The following is a 20,684-nucleotide window of genomic DNA, read 5'->3' on the forward strand; positions in this document are numbered from 1 at the left end:
ACACACACCACACACTGACACATTGACACACAAACCCACACGAACATTGACACACACACCCCACACATTGACGCACTAATCCATACTCACACACACCCACACATACATTGACACACACATATTGACACCCACCCACACCCATATAGACACACTTAAACCCACACACAGACACCCACCAGGCCACACACTCTGACCCACCCACCCACACATTAACACACCCACACATACTCGCACACCCAAACACCCCCACACAGGCATAAGGTGGGCTTCATGGGTTAGGAACATGGCAGGACTGACAATAACTTCCTATAGTGGTCCTAAAATCACCCACCGCCTCAAATATCTATCTAATTCTCCTTTCAGGTTTCTTGTACTACCTGCCTCCCTGAGACAGTTCAATCCACACATTTAGGTTTGTGAAGATACTGGGTCATCAATGTCTACAGAACCTCCTTGTGCTAAATGTGAGCCAGTGTTTCCTGGTTCTAGAATTTCTTGAGTAAGAGTTCCCACCCATGAACCTTCTCCCCTTCAGAATGAACAATCCTAGGCTCTTCAAACTCTCTGTGTAGATCAGTCTGAAATTAATTTGGTTCCCTACTATTGCCCTTTTTATATGCCAAATTGCCCTTAGTGTCCAAAATTGCCCTTAGTGTTGGGTGGGGTTACTGGGTTATGGGAATAGGGTGGAGGTGTGGGCTTGGGTGGGGTGCTCTTTCCAAGAGCCGGTGCAGACTCGATGGGCCGAATGGCCTCCTTCTGCACTGTAAATTCTATGAAATCTATGAAATCTATAATATGCAGTGGCCAGAATTGTACACAATACTCTGACTGTTTTGCACCAGCTTTGTACCTGCTGGCATTTCTCTGTGATCCCAATATCCAGCTAGCTTTCTTTACTGCTGCACACACCCCTTCAGGTTAGCCTATTTTTAAATTGAATCCCTGGTTTTGAACTCTTCATGGTATTAACCATGTGTCGAGATTAATTTAATTAATCCTTCTAATTTTGTAAATGTCTGCTGGGTCACTTTGGAGATCGACCCTGTGAGAGTTAAATCTTTCCTCATAAATTTCACAAAGAATTCCTAAATACATTACACAACCTCAAGATGTCCAAAAACACCTTCCAGCCAATTAGGTAGTGATGCACGATCAATCACTACTGAAGCGAGATTGTAGTCCAATTGAAGGCTTTAATGAACAAGTAGTTACCCCAGTAGCTCTGGTACAGAATAACTGCTGTGGGTGAAACACAGACTCTTATACTCCACCTGCTGGGCGGAACCAACAGGCAGGTTCCACCACTCATACTACAGTATAAGGTACATCGCATCTAGGTACCCCTAATATAGCCTACCACTGGTAGTCACTATTGTAATGTCGGAAATGTGGCAGCCAATTAGAGTCTGTTTTTTTCGATGTTGATGGAGGGATAAATGTTTAACAGGATACCAGGGATAACTCCCCTCAGAAATAATGCCAATTTGAGAGGACAGTTTATTGTTGTATCTAAACGACAACATCTCCGATAGGGTAGCACAGTAGCACTGTGGCTTCACAGCACCAGGGTCCCAGGTTCGATTACCCGCTGGGTCACTGTCTGTGCGGAGTTTGCATGTTCTCCCTGTGTCTGCATGGGTTTCCTCCGGGTGCTCCGGTTTCCTCCCACAGTCCAAAGATGTGCGGGTTAGGTGGATTGGCCATGATAAATTGCCCTTAGTGACCAAAACAGTTAGGAGGGGTTATTGGGTTACGGGGATAGGATGGAAGTGAGGGCTTAAGTGGGTCGGTGCAGACTCGATGGCCCGAATGGCCTCCTTCTGCACTGTATGTTCTATGTTCTAACACTGAACTGCCACCCCGGTCAAGTCTCCAGATTGAGACTTGAACCCACAATCGGAGGTGCTACCAACCATGTCACAGCTAACACCAATTTCTGAGACTGGGTATTGTCTGGGTTTCCCGATGCTGCAGTCTCACTGTACGCAGCATTCTATATGTGGACCTGTCCAGAATCTCGAACATCGAACCTCTTCTGATTTGCACTTTCTCCTTCTCTGTACTGTATCTCCATCACCATGTTGTTCCATTGCATCCAAATCCTGGACTGATGGTTTCAAGAATTCCACAATGACCCTCAAATTCTCTTCCTCGTCAGTATGACTGTTCCATTCAACAGACCCTCCCTGCTCTAACCATTTTGTAGTCGTCAACACTGAGCTGTATTTAACACCGGATGGACAAACCAAATAGTTTCCTGTTATTAGGTCTATGTCGAGTTTCACTGTAGCCATGGTTCAATGCTAACACTATTGACTCTGGGTACAAGGGGGTGGGTTCATGCCCTTCTCCAGAGACTTAACCACACAATCTAGGCTGTTACTTCAGTGCAGCACTGAGGGAGTGTGTCATGATAGGGGGATATTAGGAACTAGAGTTCAAAAATGGAGTCCAAAATGTAGTAGGCAATTTAGGGGTTAAACAGACTGAGGGAAAAACTGTTGGCAGCAGAGTCAGAGGTATATGCCCACAGCCTGAGTTACCTTGTCCCATTCAGGCTGAACCTTGTTGGTGAGAATACAAAGGAAGCACTGGTTCAGCCAGGATGATCCACTCAAGATCCATTGTCATTCGGGGCAGTCTTGTTTGATCAGCCATCAGCCCTCACAGAGTCTGATGACCTAAGTGTATGTCAATGGAAGGTTAGTTGCATATAAATGGCAGAGCTCTGTTTTATATAAACGGGAATGGGCAATTAGCCTAGATAACGATAATCGATTCAAGTCTTGCTACCTCTGGGGAGGACCTTTGTTTAAGGGGGTGGGTGGAGCTACAAGAGAGAGAGAGCGAGAGAGAGAGAATGCTGTTACAGTTACTGGCAGAAGGCTGTGGAAATCGACCAGAGCAATCGTGAAAGTTGCCACTGAGGCAGGCTTTGGAAAAGAATTCCGAACAAATGCCCCTACCAGAAGAAAAATTGCTTCGTAAATGCAAGTATTGTCTTTGTCTGTCTGTGTAAGTGGAACAAGAGCTGCATGTTCATATACAGTGTTGTTTAATGGGGACTAGAGTGTTAAGGTTAAGAAACTGCATGTTAGTGTTAGAGCTGAAGTAATAGCTTAAATATTGTTTTCTTTCCTATCGCTGTAATAAAGTTTGTTTATAAACTAACCAAGCCCTAATTTTTTATATTATCACTCCTGAAATTAATCGATCGTTCCGGAACGCATTAAAACTTAAAAAAGTTATGGCATCTGGTCCAGTCTCTTAGCCACTGCATAGAGCTGACCAGGCTTCCGTAACATTGCTACAATTTCAGAAGTGCTTGAATTTGGATAAACTGTCATCTCATGATGGAGGTGCAACATCCCATGGCACTATTTCAAAGTAAAGAAGGAGGAATTTTCCAATGTCATGGCAAATATTTATCCTTCACGCAACATTATGAAAACACATTATCCAATTATTATCTCATTGCTATTTGCGGGTGCTTATGGGCTGGTCGCCACCAGAGGGATATGGATGCTTTGGAGAGGGTAGATGCTATTATTAGTGGCATAGACAGAAGCCGTTTCCCAGGGTGGAAAAGTCAATTACTAGGGGACATAGGTTTAAGGTGCGAGGGGGAAAGTTTAGAGGAGATGTGCGAGGCAATTTTTTTTACACAGGAGGTGCTGAGTGCCTGGATCTCGCTGCCAGGGAAGGTAGTGGAAGCAGATGCGATAGCGACGTTTAAGAGGCATCTTGACAAATGCATGAATAGGCTGACAATAGAATGGTACGGACGTTCAGATGGTTTTAGTTTGGACAGGCATCATGATCGGCGCAGGCTTGGAGGGCTGAAGGGCCTGTTCCTGTGCTGTACTGTTCTTTGTTCTTCTTTGGATTTAATGTAGGTGACAGGGTATCTTACCCATTGGCCAGAGAACTGTTGGAAGCCATGCGTTGTCTCTTTAAGTGAAGACCCACCAAATTAAGTGCTTTGAATTTGTATAACAGGTTAGTGTTGGGCCATCTCTGGGATCAGGGACCCCAAGAGTAGATATCTCACCCAATGAGAGCTCCCAGCTAATCAGAGGCAGGAAGCTCTATTGGACTGCAGCATTACTGATGAGATGGTGCCTCAGCAGCCATCCCATGGCTTCTCTGAGGTTGCCTCAAAACAATACAGAGACTGATCAATTTATTTCATGCAATCCTTTTGCAGAGTGGTACAACACCCACCCAAGGTCTACTATTGTCACCAATATTTATACTAGGGTTTAAACTAGTATGGCAGGGGGTGGGCACGGGGGAAATAGGTCAGAAGGTGAGAGCATTGAGGGAGAACTAGGGAATAGGGACAGTGTGGCTTTGAGGCAGAGCAGAAAGGGAGAGGTTGCTGAACACAGCGGGTCTGGTGGCCTGAAATGCATATGTTTTAATGCAAGAAGTATTACGGGTAAGGCAGATGAACTTAGAGCTTGGATTAGTACTTGGAACTATGATGTTGTTGCCATCACAGAGACCTGGTTGAGGGAAGGGCAGGACTGGCAGCTAAACGTTCCAGGATTTAGATGTTTCAGGCGGGATAGAGGAGGATGTAAAAGGGGTGGCGGAGTTGCGCTACTGGTTAGGGAGGATATCACAGCTGTACTACGGGAGGATACCTCAGAGGGCAGTGAGGCTATATGGGTAGAGATCAGGAATAAGAAGGGTGCAGTCACAATGTTGGGGGTTTACTACAGGCCTCCCAACAGCCAGCGGGAGATAGAGGAGCAAATCGGTAGACAGATTTTGGAAAAGAGTAAAAACAACAGGGTTGTGGTGATGGGAGACTTCAACTTCCCCAATATTGACTGGGACTCACTTAGTGCCAGGGGCTTAGACGGGGCAGAGTTTGTAAGGAGCATCCAGGAGGGCTTCTTAAAACAATATGTAGACAGTCCAACTAGGGAAGGGGCGGTACTGGACCTGGTATTGGGGAATGAGCCCGGCCAGGTGGTAGAAGTTTCAGTAGGGGAGCATTTCGGGAACAGTGACCACAATTCAGTAAGTTTTAAAGTGCTGGTGGACAAGGATAAGGGTGGTCCTAGGGTGAATGTGCTAAATTGGGGGAAGGCTAATTATAACAATATTAGGCGGGAACTGAAGAACCTAGATTGCGGGGCGGATGTTTGAGGGCAAATCAACATCTGACATGTGGGAGGCTTTCAAGTGTCAGTTGAAAGGAATTCAGGACCGGCATGTTCCTGTGAGGAAGAAGGATAAATACAGCAATTTTAGGGAACCTTGGATAACGAGAGATATTGTAGGCCTCATCAAAAAGAAAAAGGAGGCATTTGTCAGGGATAAAAGGCTGGGAACAGACGAAGCCTGTGTGGAATATAAGGAAAGTAGGAAGGAACTTAAGCAAGGAGTCAGGAGGGCTAGAAGGGGTCACGAAAAGTCATTTCCTTAAATAGGGTTAAGGAAAATCCCAAGGCTTTTTACACGTACATAAAAAGCAAGAGAGTAGCCAGGGAAAGGGTTGGCCCACTGAAGGACAGGCAAGGGAATCTATGTGTGGAGCCAGAGGAAATGGGCGAGGTACTAAATGAATACTTTGCATCAGTACCCACCAAAGAGAAGGAATTGGTAGATGTTGAGTCTGGAGAAGGGTGTGTAGATAGCCTGGGTCACATTGAGATCCAAAAAGACGAGGTGTTGGGCGTCTTAAAAAATATTAAGGTAGATAAGTCCCCAGGGCCTGATGGGATCTACCCCAGAATACTGAAGGAGGCTGGAGAGGAAATTGCTGAGACCTTGACAGAAATCTTTGGATCCTCACTGTCTTCAGGTGATGTCCCGGAGGACTGGAGAATAGCCAATGTTGTTCCTCTGTTTAAGAAGGGTAGCAAAGATAATCCAGGGAACTACAGGCTGGTGAGCCTTACTTCAGTGGTAGGGAAATTACTGGAGAGAATTATTCGAGACAGGATCTACTCCCATTTGGAAGCAAATGGATGTATTAGTGAGAGGCAGCATGGTTTTGTGAAGGGGAGGCCGTGTCTCACTAACTTGATAGAGTTTTTCGAGGAGGTAACAAAGATGATTGATGCAGGTAGGGCAGTGGATGTTGTCTATATGGACTTCAGTAAGGCCTTTGACAAGGTCCCTCATGGTAGACTAGTACAAAAGGTGAAGTCACACGGGATCAGGGGTGACCTGGCAAGGTGGATACAGAACTGGCTAGGTCATAGAAGGCAGAGAGTAGCAATGGAAGGATGCTTTTCGAATTGGAGGGCTGTGACCAATGGTGTTCCACAGGGATCAGTGCTGGGTCCTTTGCTGTTTGTAGTATATAAATGATTTGGAGGAAAATGTAACTGGTCTGATTAGTAAGTTTGCAGACAACACAAAGGTTAGTGGAATTGCGGATAGCGATGAGGACTGTCAGAGAATACAGCAGGATTTAGATTGTTTGGAGACTTGGGCGGAGAGATGGCAGATGGAGTTTACAAAGAACAAAGAAATGTACAGCACAGGAACAGGCCCTTCGGCCCTCCAAGCCCGTGCCGACCATGCTGCCCGACTAAACTACAATCTTCTACACTTCCTGGGTCCGTATCCCTCTATTCCCATCCTATTCATGTATTTGTCAAGATGCCCCTTAAATGTCACTATCGTCCCTGCTTCCACCACCTCCTCCGGTAGCGAGTTCCAGGCACCCACTACCCTCTGCGTAAAAATCTTGCCTCGTACATCTACTCTAAACCTGCCCCTCTCACCTTAAACCTATGCCCCCCAGTAATTGACCCCTCTACCCTGGGGAAAAGCCTCTGACTATCCACTCTGTCTATGCCCCTCATAATTTTGTAGACCTCTATCAGGTCTCCCCTCAACCTCCTTCGTTCCAGTGAGAACAAACAGAGTTTATTCAACCGCTCCTCATAGCTAATGCCCTCCATAGCAGGCAACATTCTGGTAAATCTCTTCTGCACCCTCTCTAAAGCCTCCACATCCTTCTGGTAGTGTGGCGACCAGAATTGAACACTATACTCCAAGTGTGGCCTAACTAAGGTTCTATACAGCTGCAACATGACTTGCCAATTCTTATACTCAATGCCCCGGCCAATGAAGGCAAGTATGCCGTATGCCTTTAATCCGGACAAATGTGAGGTAATGCATTTTGGAAGTTCTAATGCAGGTAGGGACCATACAGTGAATGGTAGAACCCTCAAGAGTATTGAAAGTCAGAGAGATCTAGGTGTACAGGTCCACAGGTCACTGAAAGGGGCAATACAGGTGGCGAAGGTAGTCAAGAAGGCATACGGCATGCTTGCCTTCATTGGCCGGGGCATTGAGTATAAGAATTGGCAAGTCATGTTGCAGCTGTATAGAACCTTAGTTAGGCCACACTTGGAGTATAGTGTTCAATTCTGGTCGCCACACTGCCAGTAGGATGTGGAGGCTTTAGAGAGGGTGCAGAAGAGATTTACCAGAATGTTGCCTGGTATGGAGGGCATGAGCTATGAGGAGCGGTTGAATAAACTCGGATTGTTCTCACTGGAACGACGGATGTTGAGGGGCGACCTGATAGAGGTCTACAAAAGTATGAGGGGCATAGACAGAGTGGATAGTCAGAGGCTTTTTCCCAGGGTAGAGGGGTCAATTACTAGGGGGCAGAGGTTTAAAGTGAGAGGGGCAAGGTTTAGAGTAGATGTACAAGGCAAGTTTTTTACACAGAGGGTAGTGGGTGCCTGGAACTCGCTACCGGAGGAGGTGGTGGAAGCAGGGACGATAGTGACATTTTAGGGGCATCTTGACAAATACATGAATAGGATGGGACTAGAGGATACGGACCCAGGAAGTGTAGAAGATTGTAGTTTAGTCGGGCAGCATGGTCGGCACGGGCTTGGAGGGCCGAAGGGCCTGTTCCTGTGCTGTACATTTCTTTGTTCTTATTGTGTGCTATTTTCGTTTCCTTATGTTAGAAAGGATATGCTTGCCATCGATGGCATGCAGCGAAAACTCACCAGATTGATTCCTGGGAAGGCAGAATTGTCGTACGAGGAGAGATTGGGTCGTCTGGGCTTGTATTCACTGGAGTTTAGAAGAATGAGAGGAGACTTCCGGTGGTGGCGATGTGCTGATCGGTTGCACACAAGTAAGTTAGGTCAAAGTTTTGGTTTTGACCAAATGATTAATGGGCTCTTGGTTGGAAATCATGTGGAATAAGTCATGGGAATGGAATTGTCCCCTGGGGTGGAATGTTGATGGGTTACTGCACCCTACAGAAGTTGAATAAGGTGACAATGCTGGAGGTGAAGGGGATGCGTGGTGCAGTCACAGAAGGCACGGCATGGGGTGGGGGGGGGGGGGCTGCGATGGGAGGCAATGGGGTTGGGAGAGGTTGGTTGGGGGAATGGTGGAGGGCACTGGTGATGTAGGTGTGTAGTTTATTGGGTGAATGTAGTTTATTGGGTGAAGATAGGGCAGAGGGGATTGGGCGGCAATTTTGGGTGGGCTCGGACAAGAAAAAAAATGGAGGCAGAGATGGTTTTGTGATCGATTGAGATGGCGGATTCAAGTGGTGGGAGGGGGGACAGAAATTGCTGGTGAGGGTAGTGACCTGGAGTGTGCGGGGGTTGAATGGGTTGGTGAAGTGATCGAGGTGTTTGCCATTTGAAAAGTTTGAAGGCGGAAGTAGTGTTTTTTCAGGGGAAATACTTGCAGGTTAAAGACAAGTTGACGTTGAGAAAGGGGTGGGTAGGTCAGACATTCCATTTGGGATTAGATACCAAATCAAGGGGGATTTCTATTCTATTTAGTAAGAGGATGACACTTGTGATGGCTAGGGGGGTGCAGGACCCAGCGGGGTCATTTTGTGATGGTCAGTGGGGTTTTGGAGGCCTGTAGTGCTAGTAAACGTTTATGCATCTAATTAGGATGACAGGAATTTGTTGAGTGGATGATGGCAGATAGCCCGGATCTGGGCTCGCATAAATTAATAATGGGGGGGGGGGCGATTTCAACTGCGTGCTGGATACTCGGTTGGATTGATTGAGCCCAATGACATTGGTTAGGTCGGGAATGCTGGAAGGAACTGGAGCTGTTTATGGACCAGATTGGGAGGGGGGAGGGATTCTTGGATCTATAGGCATCAGAAGGGAGTTTTCGTACTTCTCCCATGTGCATCGGATGTACTCCAGTATAGATTTTTTTAGTGGTGGGCAATTCGATTCTCCCGAGGATAGTGGGGGCGGAATATGGGCTGATTGTGGTTTTGGACCATGTGCCGCATTTTATGGATGTGAGGTTTGGCGTGGGCCAGGCACAGGGAAGTTCGTGGAGGATGGATTCAGCATTACTGGTGGATGACAAGTTTTGTGGAAAGATGACGTTGGTAATTAAGGTGTGTATAGAGTTCAATCAGAAGGCGGTGGTGGGGGGAGGTGATCTTGTACAAGGTGGAGAGGATGGAGGGGCAATTGGTGGGTACAATTTTGGAGGTTGGCCAGCAGTACTCTATGGACCTGACCAAGGAGCTCTTAGCGTAGTGGAAGAAGCTGCAAGGGGAATTTGATTTGTTATAATAGGGAAGACGGTGTGCCAGCTTCGGAGAGCAAGGGGGTTCTGTATGAGTATGGGGAGAAGGCCAGCACCAAGTAAGGTGACAAGCAGCCGCATGGGAGATAATACAAGTGAGGGATGAGGAGGGTAAGTTGGATGCACGAGAGAGAATTAATAATGCATTTGAGACGTTTTATAGTGGGCTGTATAGGTCTGAGTCTCGGGGGGGGGGGGGGGGGGGGGGGGGGGGGGGGAGCTGAGATGGGGCGGTTTCTGGACGGGCTGGTGTTCCTGGAGGTTAAGAAGGACAAGGGGAAGGAATTGGAGGCTCCGTTGGGGTTTCAGGAACTTATGGAGGCAATTGGGTAAATGCTGTCACGAAAGGTACCGGACCAGATGGTTTACAAGTTGACGTTTATAAAACGGTTCGTGGCAGAAATGGCCCCACATCTCCTGACGATGTTTTCCGATTCTTTGGGGCAAGGTTGCTGCTGGCCACCTTGGCTCAGGCATCGATTTCATTAATCTCCAAGAAGGATAAGGACCTGGTGGAGTGTGGGTCATCTCGGCCCATCTCTCTCTTAAACACGGATGTAAAGGTGCTGGCTAAGGTATTGGCGAGACGGTTGGAAGAGTGTATGCCGGAGATGTGTGTGCCGGAGTTGGTTTCGGAGGATCAGACGGGTTTTGTGAAGGGAAGGCATCTGTCAGGTAACATTAGACGTTTACTGAATGTGGTTATGACTCCGTCTAAGGGAAGGGTGCCGGAGGTTATTGTGGCTATGGATGCGGAAAAGGTTTTCGATAAGGTAGAGTGGAGGCATTTGATGAAGGTTCTGGGGAGGTTCGGGTTTGAGCCCACATTTATCTCAACAGTGTGGTTGTTATATGCGGCCCCTAGCGTTAGCACAAATTCGATTAGTTTGGGAGACCCCCGGTTACACAAGGGTACGAGGAAGGGGTGCCCGATATTCCCACTTTTTGTGCTGGCTAATTAACCCTTTGCTATTGTGCTCCGGGTGTCAGGGGAGTGGTCGGGTATTGTACAAAGACAAACAAAGAACAAAGAAATGTACAGCACAGGAACAGGCCCTTCGGCCCTCCAAGCCCGTGCCGACCATACTGCCCGACTAAACTACAATCTTCTACACTTCCTGGGTCCGTATCCTTCTATTCCCATCCTATTCATATATTTGTCAAGATGCCCCTTAAATGTCCCTATCGTCCCTGCCTCCACTACCTCCTCCGGTAGTGAGTTCCAGGCACCCACTACCCTCTGCGTAAAAAACTTGCCTCGTACATCTACTCTAAACTTTGCCCCTCTCACCTTAAACCTATGCCCCCTAGTAATTGACCCCTCTACCCTGGGGAAAAGCCTCTGACTATCCACTCTGTCTATGCCCCTCATAATTTTGTATACCTCTATCAGGTCGCCCCTCAACCTCCTTCGTTCCAGTGAGAACAAACCGAGTTTATTCAATCGCTCCTCATAGCTTATGCCCTCCATACCAGGCAACATTCTGGTAAATCTCTTCTGCACCCTCTCTAAAGCCTCCACATCCTTCTGGTAGTGTGGCGACCAGAATTGAACACTATACTCCAAGTGTGGCCTAACTAAGGTTCTATACAGCTGCAACATGACTTGCCAATTCTTATACTCAATGCCCCGGCCAATGAAGGCAAGCATGCCGTATGCCTTCTTGACTACCTTCTCCACCTGTGTAGCCCCTTTCAGTGATCTGTGGACCTGTACTCCTAGATCTCTTTGACTTTCAATACTCTTGAGGGTTCTACCATTCACTGTATATTCCCTACCTGCATTAGCCCTTCCAAAATGCATTACCTCACATTTGTCCAGGTTAAACTCCATCTGCCATCTCTCCGCCCAAGTCTCCAGACAATCTAAATCCTGCTGTATCCTCAGACAGTCCTCATCGCTATCCGCAATTCCACCAACCTTTGTGTCGTCTGCAAACTTACTAATCAGACCAGTTACATTTTCCTCCAAATCATTTATATATACTACAAAGAGCAAAGGTCCCAGCACTGATCCCTGTGGAACACCACTGGTCACAGCCCTCCAATTAGAAAAGCATCCCTCCATTGCTACCCTCTGCCTTCTATGGCCTAGCCAGTTCTGTATCCACCTTGCCAGTTCACCCCTGATCCCGTGTGACTTCACCTTTTGTACTAGTCTACCATGAGGGACCTTGTCAAAGGCCTTACTGAAGTCCATATAGACAACATCTACTGCCCTACCTGCATCAATCATCTTAGTGACCTCCTCGAAAAACTCTATCAAGTTAGTGAGACACGACCTCCCCTTCACAAAACCGTGCTGCCTCTCACTAATACGTCCATTTGCTTCCAAATGGGAGTAGATCCTGTCTCGAAGAATTCTCTCCAGTAATTTCCCTACCACTGAAGTAAGGCTCACCGGCCTGTAGTTCCCGGGATTATCCTTGCTACCCTTCTTAAACAGAGGAACAACATTGGCTATTCTCCAGTCCTCCGGGACATCCCCTGAAGACAGCGAGGATCCAAAGATTTCTGTCAAGGCCTCAGCAATTTCCTCTCCAGCCTCCTTCAGTATTCTGGGGTAGATCCCATCCGGCCCTGGGGACTTATCTACCTTAATATTTTTTAAGACACCCAACACCTCGTCTTTTTGGATCACAATGTGACCCAGGCTATCTACACCCCCTTCTCCAGACTCAACATCTACCAATTCCTTCTCTTTGGTGAATACTGATGCAAAGTATTCATTTAGTACCTCGCCCATTTCCTCTGGCTCCACACATAGATTCCCTTGCCTATCCTTCAGTGGGCCAACCCTTTCCCTGGCTACCCTCTTGCTTTTTATGTAAGTGTAAAAAGCCTTGGGATTTTCCTTAACCCTATTTGCCAATGACTTTTCATGACCCCTTCTAGCCCTCCTGACTCCTTGCTTAAGTTCCTTCCTACTTTCCTTATATGCCACACAGGCTTCGTCTGTTCCCAGCCTTTTAGCCCTGACAAATGCCTCCTTTTTCTTTTTGACGAGGCCTACAATATCACTCGTCATCCAAGGTTCCCGAAAATTGCCGTATTTATCTTTCTTCCTCACAGGAACATGCCTGTCCTGTATTCCTTTCAACTGACACTTGAAAGCCTCCCACATGTCAGATGTTGATTTGCCCTCAAACATCCGCCCCCAATCTATGTTCTTCAGTTCCCGCCTAATATTGTTATAATTAGCCTTCCCCCAATTTAGCACATTCATCCTCGGACCACTCTTATCCTTGTCCACCAGTACTTTAAAACTTACTGAATTGTGGTCACTGTTACCGAAATGCTCCCCTACTGAAACATCTACCACCTGGCCGGGCTCATTCCCCAATACCAGGTCCAGTACCGCCCCTTCCCTAGTTGGACTGTTTACATATTGTTTTAAGAAGCCCTCCTGGATGCTCCTTACAAACTCTGCCCCGTCTAAGCCCCTGGCACTAAGTGAGTCCCAGTCAATATTGGGGAAGTTGAAGTCTCCCATCACCACAACCCTGTTGTTTTTACTCTTTTCCAAAATCTGTCTACCTATCTGCTCCTCTATCTCCCGCTGGCTGTTGGGAGGCCTGTAGTATACCCCCAACATTGTGACTGCACCCTTCTTATTCCTGATCTCTACCCATATAGCCTCACTGCCCTCTGAGGTGTCCTCTCGCTGTATAGCTGTGATACTCTCCTGAACAAGTAGCGCAACTCCGCCTCCCCTTTTACATCCCCCTCTATCCCGCCTGAAACATCTAAATCCTGGAACGTTTAGCTGCCAATCCTGCCCTTCCCTCAACCAGGTCTCTGTAATGGCAACAACATCATAGTTCCAAGTAGTAATCCAAGCTCTAAGTTCATCTGCCTTACCCGTAATGCTCCTTGCATTAAAACATATGCACTTCAGGCCACCAGACCCGCTGTGTTCAGCAACTTCTCCCCGTCTGCGCTGCCTCAGAGCCACACTGTCCCTATTCCCTAGTTCTCCCTCAATGCTCTCACCTTCTGACCTATTGCTCCCGTGTAAGGGGTGATAGGGAGCATAGACTCTCTGCAGATGACTTATTGCTGTATATTTCCAATCCGTTGGAATGTGTGGATAGGATAATGAGCATATTGAAGATGTTTGGTGCTTTTACGGGCTAAAAATTGAATGTGAGCAAAAATGAAGTATTCCCGGTGAATGCCGTGGGAGAAGGGCTGATCTGAGTGCCGTACCATTTAAGCTGGCCATGAGTAGGTTCAGGTATTTGGGTATTCAGATGGTTCATGACTGGGCAACGATGTATAAATGGAATCTGGCCGGCTTGGGGGAGGGGGTGAAAGGGGATCTGAAGAGGTGGGATGCCCTGCGGGTCGGTATGCCCTCCCACTTTCGTTAGCAGGGCGGGTGCAGACGGTCAAGATGAACAGCCTGATTTTTGTTTGTGTTTCAGTCCCTCCCGATATTCCTGCCAAAGGCGTTCTTTGGTAAGGTGGACAGATTAATTTTGGTTTTCTTTCGGGCTGGCAAGACGCCGCAGATTCAGCAGGCGTTTTTACAAGGGAAGCGGGTGTATGTGTGTGTTTGGGGGGGGGGGGGGGCTACCACTCCCAAATTTGTTGTATTACTACTGGGCAGCGAACATGGAGAAGGTTCTGAAGTGGTGGGGAAGATGGGGGAGACAGAGTGGGTGCAGGTGAGGAGGCATTGTGTGTGGGGGTAAGTGTGAGGGCTCTGTCTGCACCGCCCCCCCCCCCCCCCCCCCCCCCCAACACACACACCTTCCGCTTGCCCCAGAAGGATATACGATGAGTCCGGTGGCGGCTCATTCTTAAACGTCTGGAAGCAGCTAAGGCATTTTGGTGTGGGGGGGGGGGTATGTTGGTGCTAGGCCCTATTTGTGGGAATGGATGCCACATATGGGTAGTGGCATAGGGAAGGGGTGGAATGGGTGAGGGACTTGTTTGTGGAAGGAAGGCTGGCAAGGGGAGAAAACAGGGAATAAATGTCAAACTGTGGGGATTGTGTTATGCTTGTTGAATGATTATATGTTTATGTATGCTCTGGTTTGAATAAAAATATTTTAAAAATAGAGAGGGGATCTAATTGAAGTGTATAAAATTCTGACAGTTCTGGACAGGCTGACTGCAGGATGTTGTTTCCTCTGGTTGGGGGGGTGGTGAAGATCTAGAACAAGGGGGTCACAGTCTCAGGATGCGGGGGAGGCCACTTAGGAAAAACCTCTTCACTCAAAGTGGTGACCCTGGGGAATTTGCTATCACAGAAAGTTGTGGAAACTGGATATATTTAAGGTGAGTGATGCCGGGAGGGGATCATATTCAACTTAAAACGTTATCTCTGGTTCTCTCTCCACAGATGCTGCCAGTGCTCTTGAGTTTATCCAGTATTTTCTGTTTTTATTACAGATTTCACAGCAATATTTCTTTGCAATTTATGAAAACTGTCAACAATGTTCTTTTTCTGGGTGTATTTACACAGGAATGGACAGTAGAACACAGACAATGACAAAACAACAACATATGAACACTGTAACACTGAGGAAACGTCTGTTATTAATGTGAAATGTTATAAAGTGAAATCAAAATCACCTTAATACTGACACTTACCTTTGTTCCTCTGTCATCCTGAGAGTAAAATAGAACTTCATCAATCTTTCACATTGAAATCGAGCTTTACCTGTAAACAGCTCCCTCCTTTATGCGGCAAATAGCTAATTATTTATTTTAAATTTTATCATGATTGCTGTTTTGGGTAGGTGTTTGTGCTGGAGAATGAAACATTTTTCATTTGAGAGACCTGCTGTCAGCAAAGGCACTCCCAGGGCAGGTATAGATGCAGAGTAAAGCAACCCACTACCCAGTCAGTGCGCAACATCCTCATATCAGCTGCTAACCATGGAATATTCCTATTGGCCTCAGCAACCATCCCCTGACCTCTTGAGTGAGATTGCCTCGGAATAGTACAGAGACAGATATACTTATTTCATGTGATCCCTTTTTCCTGCCATTCCATCTTAAAACCATAAGAAATAGGAACAGGAGTAGGCCTTTCGGCCTCTTGAACCTGCTCCACCATTCAATAGGATCATGGCTGATTCGACATTCCTCTCGTCCACTTTCCTCCCTTTCCCTGTAACCCTTGATTCCCTTACTGATCAAGAATCAATCTTTCTCAGCCTTAAATATACACAAAGACTCTACCTGCACAGCTCTCTGTGGCAAGAAGTTCCAAAGACTCACACAACCCTCAGAGAAGAAATTCCTCCTCATCTCAGGCACAACTTCAATCCCCTTGTATTCCAGTTCACTTATCAGGAAGGTCATAATTCCATTTGCCTTATTTGATTCTTTTCTGTACTTGTTCATGACACTTTAATGAGCTATGTCCCTGGATCCCCAAGTCTTTATGGATCTCTGCTGTTTATAGCATTTCACCACCTAGAAAGTATCCCGTTTTATTTATTTTAGTTCCAAATTGGAAGACCTCACATTTGTACACGCTGAAATGCATTTTCATAGAATTTACAGTGCAGAAGGAGGCCATTCGGCCCATCGAGTCCACACTGGCCCCTGGAAAGAGCACCCCACCCAAGGTCAACACCTCCACCCTATCCCCACAACCCAGCAACCCCACCCAACACTAAGGGCAATTTTGGACACTAAGGGCAATTTATCATGGCCAATCCACCTAACCTACACATCTTTGGACTGTGGGAGGAAACCGGAGCACCCGGAGGAAACCCACGCACACACGGGGAGGATGTGCAGACTCCGCACAGACAGTGACCCAAGCCGGAATCGAACCTGGGACCCTGGAGCTGTGAAGCAATTGTGCTATCCACAATGCTACCGTGCTGCCCCTCAAGGGCCATGGTTTGCCATGGTTAAACGTTTTCACCCAATCTATCAATATCTCTTTGTAATTTTATGCTTCTATCTGCAGTGATGAGGAGATGCCAGCATTGAGCACAGCAAGAAGTCTTACAACACCAGGTTAAAGTCCAACAGGTTTGTTTCAAACACTAGCATTCCTGCCTGGCGATTGTCACGGGACCTGCAGGACCAGGCAGGAATGTTCCCTTCCAGTCGGGGAACACGTCAGCAGTCAAGGGCATTCAGCCTCTGATCTCCGGGTAAGCGTTCTCCAAGGCGGCCTTCAGGATGCGCAACAACGCAGAATCGCCGAGCAGAAACTTATAGCCAAGTTCCGCACAAATGAGTACGGCCTCAACCGGGACCTTGGATTCATGTCGCATTACATTCATCCCCCACCATCTGGCATGCGAAATCCTACCAACTGTCCTGGCTTGACACAATTCACACCTCTTTAACCTGGGGTTACCCCATCTCTGGATCTGTAAAGATTTAATCACCTGCTAATGCTCGCATTCAAAGTATTGTCTTGCATCTTTGACTTTGTCTATATGTATGTTTCTGGAACATACCTCTTCATTCACCTGAGGAAGGAGCAATGCTCCGAAAGCTAGTGTTTGAAACAAACCTGTTGCACTTTAACCTGGTGTTGTAAGACTTCTTACTCTATCTACAGTGTTTACCAATGCCAGCTAACTTTGTGTCATCAGCAAATTTGGATATGTGGCTTTTCTATCTCATCAGTTAAACCATTAATAAACACCGTGAATAATTCAGGTCCAGCACAGAGCCTTGTGGGTCACCAATAGTCACATACTGCCAATTAGAGTACAGGCCCATTATCCCTACTTTCTCTCCTGTCATCCAATTAATCGTCTCTCTTGGTCAACAACAATTTGTCTTCAATTGTATGGGCTTCACTTCAATGAACAGTTTCCAATGAGGAACTTTATCAAGTGCCTTCTGGAAGTCCATACATCCACAAGAGATTCCCCTGTCTCCTACATAAGTCCTCATTTTTAAAAAAAATCAACCAGGTTCATCAGGCATGATCTGTCCTTTACAAATCCATGCTGACTCTCTCATCCACTGGGGAACCCCATCATTCTAAAATTCAGGTCCTGTTTTTCCTCTTTCACCTTCTTAAACAGTGGAGTGGCAAGTTACATTTTCCAATCTAAAGGAAAGGTTCTTTAGAGAGAGAGCTTTTGAAGGTTATAGTTTGGGCTTGGGGACCAGGGCTTGATCAAATGCCCAATTTGGGGCATGACGAGGTTGTTAAATTTTGCGAGTGACCTCTTGCGATATTTGCGACTCTGCCAGGGTGCTCGGGTGGCACTACCAGGCTGGCAGGGGCACTACCAGGGTGCCAGCATGGCTGTGCCAAGGTGTCAGGTTGGCACTGCCAAGTATCGGGCTTGGGGGTGCCCTGCCCTTATGAGGTGGGGTGAGGTGAGGGCTCGACAACCCCCCAGCAAGTAAGTTGGGGCTTTGTGAGGGGAGGGGGGGGGGGGGGGTGGTGTCCAGAGGCCACGGTGGGGGGGAAGGGGTGGTCCAGAGATCGGGGAGATCAGGGAAGCATTAAAAATGGTGACCCAATCTCTTCCTGCACAGACAAGCTCTGGGGTGTTCCTCACCAAGGCCATAAAAAAAGAGTCCTGTTTGATAGCGGGGTTGTTCTCTGTGCTGCAGGCGCCGTGAAGCACCCCGCTAAACACACCCAAAATGGGATTCTTTTTTTCCTGTAAAATTGTGCCGCAGGTCTAAATACTGGTCTTTCACTTCAATCACCTGCATTAGATCCAGCCCAAACTGATGAGCTGAAAGTTTTTTTGGTTTATGTGATGTGGGTTTGGGGGTAACCACAACATATTTCCAAGTCCACAACATAAACCTGCTGCCAGCTGGGTGTGATTAGCAATCTCACCAAGTGACCTTAAAGGTGATGGCTGTGAAGAAATAGACATGTAACACTCCATGAGGGGACACTTGTCTGAGTGTAGGGCTCGGGGGCCACTTGTGGGCAGCTGACAAGGAGCTCAAAACCTGGAAAGAGTTTCAATTTCCAGCACTGACATCCTTTTCTGGATGAACATAAAACAAAGAAAACTTGTTAAAAAATATTGAATGTAGCAGAGACATTGAACAGACAAGAGACAACATACAGGGTTAAAGAGTCAGCTTCCACTGATGAGCAATAATCATTAACATTTGTAGAGGCGTCTTTAACATAACAAAAGCATCATAAAGTGGAACCGGTACTGAACAGAGATTTGTAAAGCCCATTTGGGCAGATGGTTGGACAGTTAACAGAGCTGGTGAGGTGAAGATACAGAATGTGGAGATGTTTGAAGGTGGGGTTGGAGTGAGGATTTGGTGGGAGGCAGAGAACCACAAGCTTCAGGTCAGATGAGTGGACAGTATGATTGCAAGAAAGGGAGAGAGAGTGTGCTGGAGAATACTTAAGACATGAAGTAGGATTTTGAATTAATGCACTAGGGGAGGTGACAGGTTTCGGGTGAAGAGTGGCTCTTGGGGGGCATGAGGAAAGATGAGCAGGGAGGTAATGAAGACACGGTGGGGTGGGGAGGGTAGAATGGGGACAATTGATGCTTTAGTGGTGGAAATAGGAAATGGAGTTTGAAACTCAGTCTTGGATAAATGAGGACACGAAGGTTATACACTGATAGACATATTCTCAATGAGAAGTCCAACTGGAGGCAGAATCGTTGGTGGAAACCAAAGACGATGGCTTCCATTTTCCGGATATTAAGCGAGATAAAGTTTTGGCTGATCCATGTTCTGATTTTGAACAACTGGTGAGATAGCTGAGTGAATGTTGTGAAGTGAAGGGTGATGATGAGAGCAAAGATGGGAACCTGATCCGTACCTTTGGAAGCCGACTCATTGCTCACTTTGCTGAGACACTGCATGTAGGGAAGGAATAAATGGGAGCCAAGGTGGAACTTTGGTAGAGAAGCAGAAGGAGAATCTTTTGCAGTAGATGTACTGGCTAACTTTGGGCATGTAAGAACCTTAAGGTTAAGAAGGTGATACCATGGAGGGCTGGTGCTAGAAGATATTAGAATGGTCAACGTACCTAAGACCATGTCGAGGTCCACAAGGACAAAGAGGGATACGGACCCCGGAAGTGTAGAAGATTTTAGTTTAGACGGGCAGGCTTGGAGGGCCGAAGGGCCTGTTCCTGTGCTGTACTTTTCTTTGTTCTTTGTAATGAGTGTAAATAGTGGGAAAGGCCAAAATCAAAATTTGTGCCAGGCACAAATCAGTTTGCTATCTCACCTGCCTGCTCCTGATGGCAAGTTCCGGATCATGTCCAAATATAACGAGCCTATCATTAACCCTTATTTGCATTCATTTCAATCTCATTAGCGAGATTGAAATCGAATGTAACAGCCTCCCAGGAATTAACCAGCTCCCCAGCAAGAAATCGCGTGGGCATCGTTTAGTACTCCATTTAAAAAATGTGAAGCTGCGCAATGGCTGCTGAGACGAACTGAGAAGTTGAGTAGCCAATTTCCATTTGCGGCATTCAGCTCAAGGGCACTGGAGCTACTGCCCCAGCACTTGGGGGAGGGGTGGTGGTGGACCCCTCAGTGGGGTTGGGGGCCTGAAGTGTTCCAGGTCGGGGGCCTCCCCTGGACTGTTGGGGGGAGGGGGGGGGAGGCGAGCAGAGGGCAGTGGTGCAGGCAGTCCCGCTGTGAAGATTAAAGTGACAGAGGCTTCACATGTATCAGGTGCAATATGTTTTAATTGTGAACATTTGACATTTCCATTTCCCCAGCTATAGATAGGAATTTCCCCCTCCCCCAACACTGGTTCCCACTCAGTGCTCCGCAATCTTCTTGAGCTTTATGGGTAGCATGGTGGCACAATGGTTAGCACTGCTGCCTCAAAGCGCCAGGGACCCAGGTTCAATTGCAGCCTTGGATGACTGTGTAGAGTTTTCACTTTCTCCCCGTGACTGAGTGGGTTTCCACCGGGTGCTGAGGATTCCTCCCACAATCCAAAGATTTGCAGGTTAGGTGGATTGGCTATGCCAAGTTGCCCCTTAGTGTCCAGGGATTTGTAGGTTAGGTTAAGGACTTATAGGAATAGAGTGGGGGAGTGGGCTTGAGTGGAGCGCTTTTTCAGAGGGTTGATGCAATGAGTCGAATAACCTGATTCTGCACTGTAGGGATTCTATGATTCTATGTTCTACTGCTACATCTAGGTATGTGCAC

General features: G+C 47.1%; 1 protein-coding gene across 2 annotated transcripts in view; it reads right to left on the minus strand.

The window, feature by feature from the left end:
- calb2a (calbindin 2a) overlaps positions 1 to 20,684 on the minus strand; it is a 132,125-nt gene that overhangs the window by 21,370 nt on the left and 90,071 nt on the right. The window contains exon 9 of one of the 2 annotated variants that reach the window (XM_072518636.1): positions 15,175 to 15,192. The exons of the other annotated variant lie outside the window; for it this stretch is intronic. Within the exon in view, the coding sequence (XP_072374737.1) occupies positions 15,175 to 15,192 (18 nt within the window). The remainder of the gene's footprint in view (positions 1 to 15,174; positions 15,193 to 20,684) is intronic. 2 annotated transcript variants of the gene reach the window in all.

The sequence above is a fragment of the Scyliorhinus torazame genome, chromosome 10, assembly GCF_047496885.1.
Source record: "Scyliorhinus torazame isolate Kashiwa2021f chromosome 10, sScyTor2.1, whole genome shotgun sequence".
Taxonomy (NCBI): Eukaryota; Metazoa; Chordata; class Chondrichthyes; order Carcharhiniformes; family Scyliorhinidae; genus Scyliorhinus; species Scyliorhinus torazame.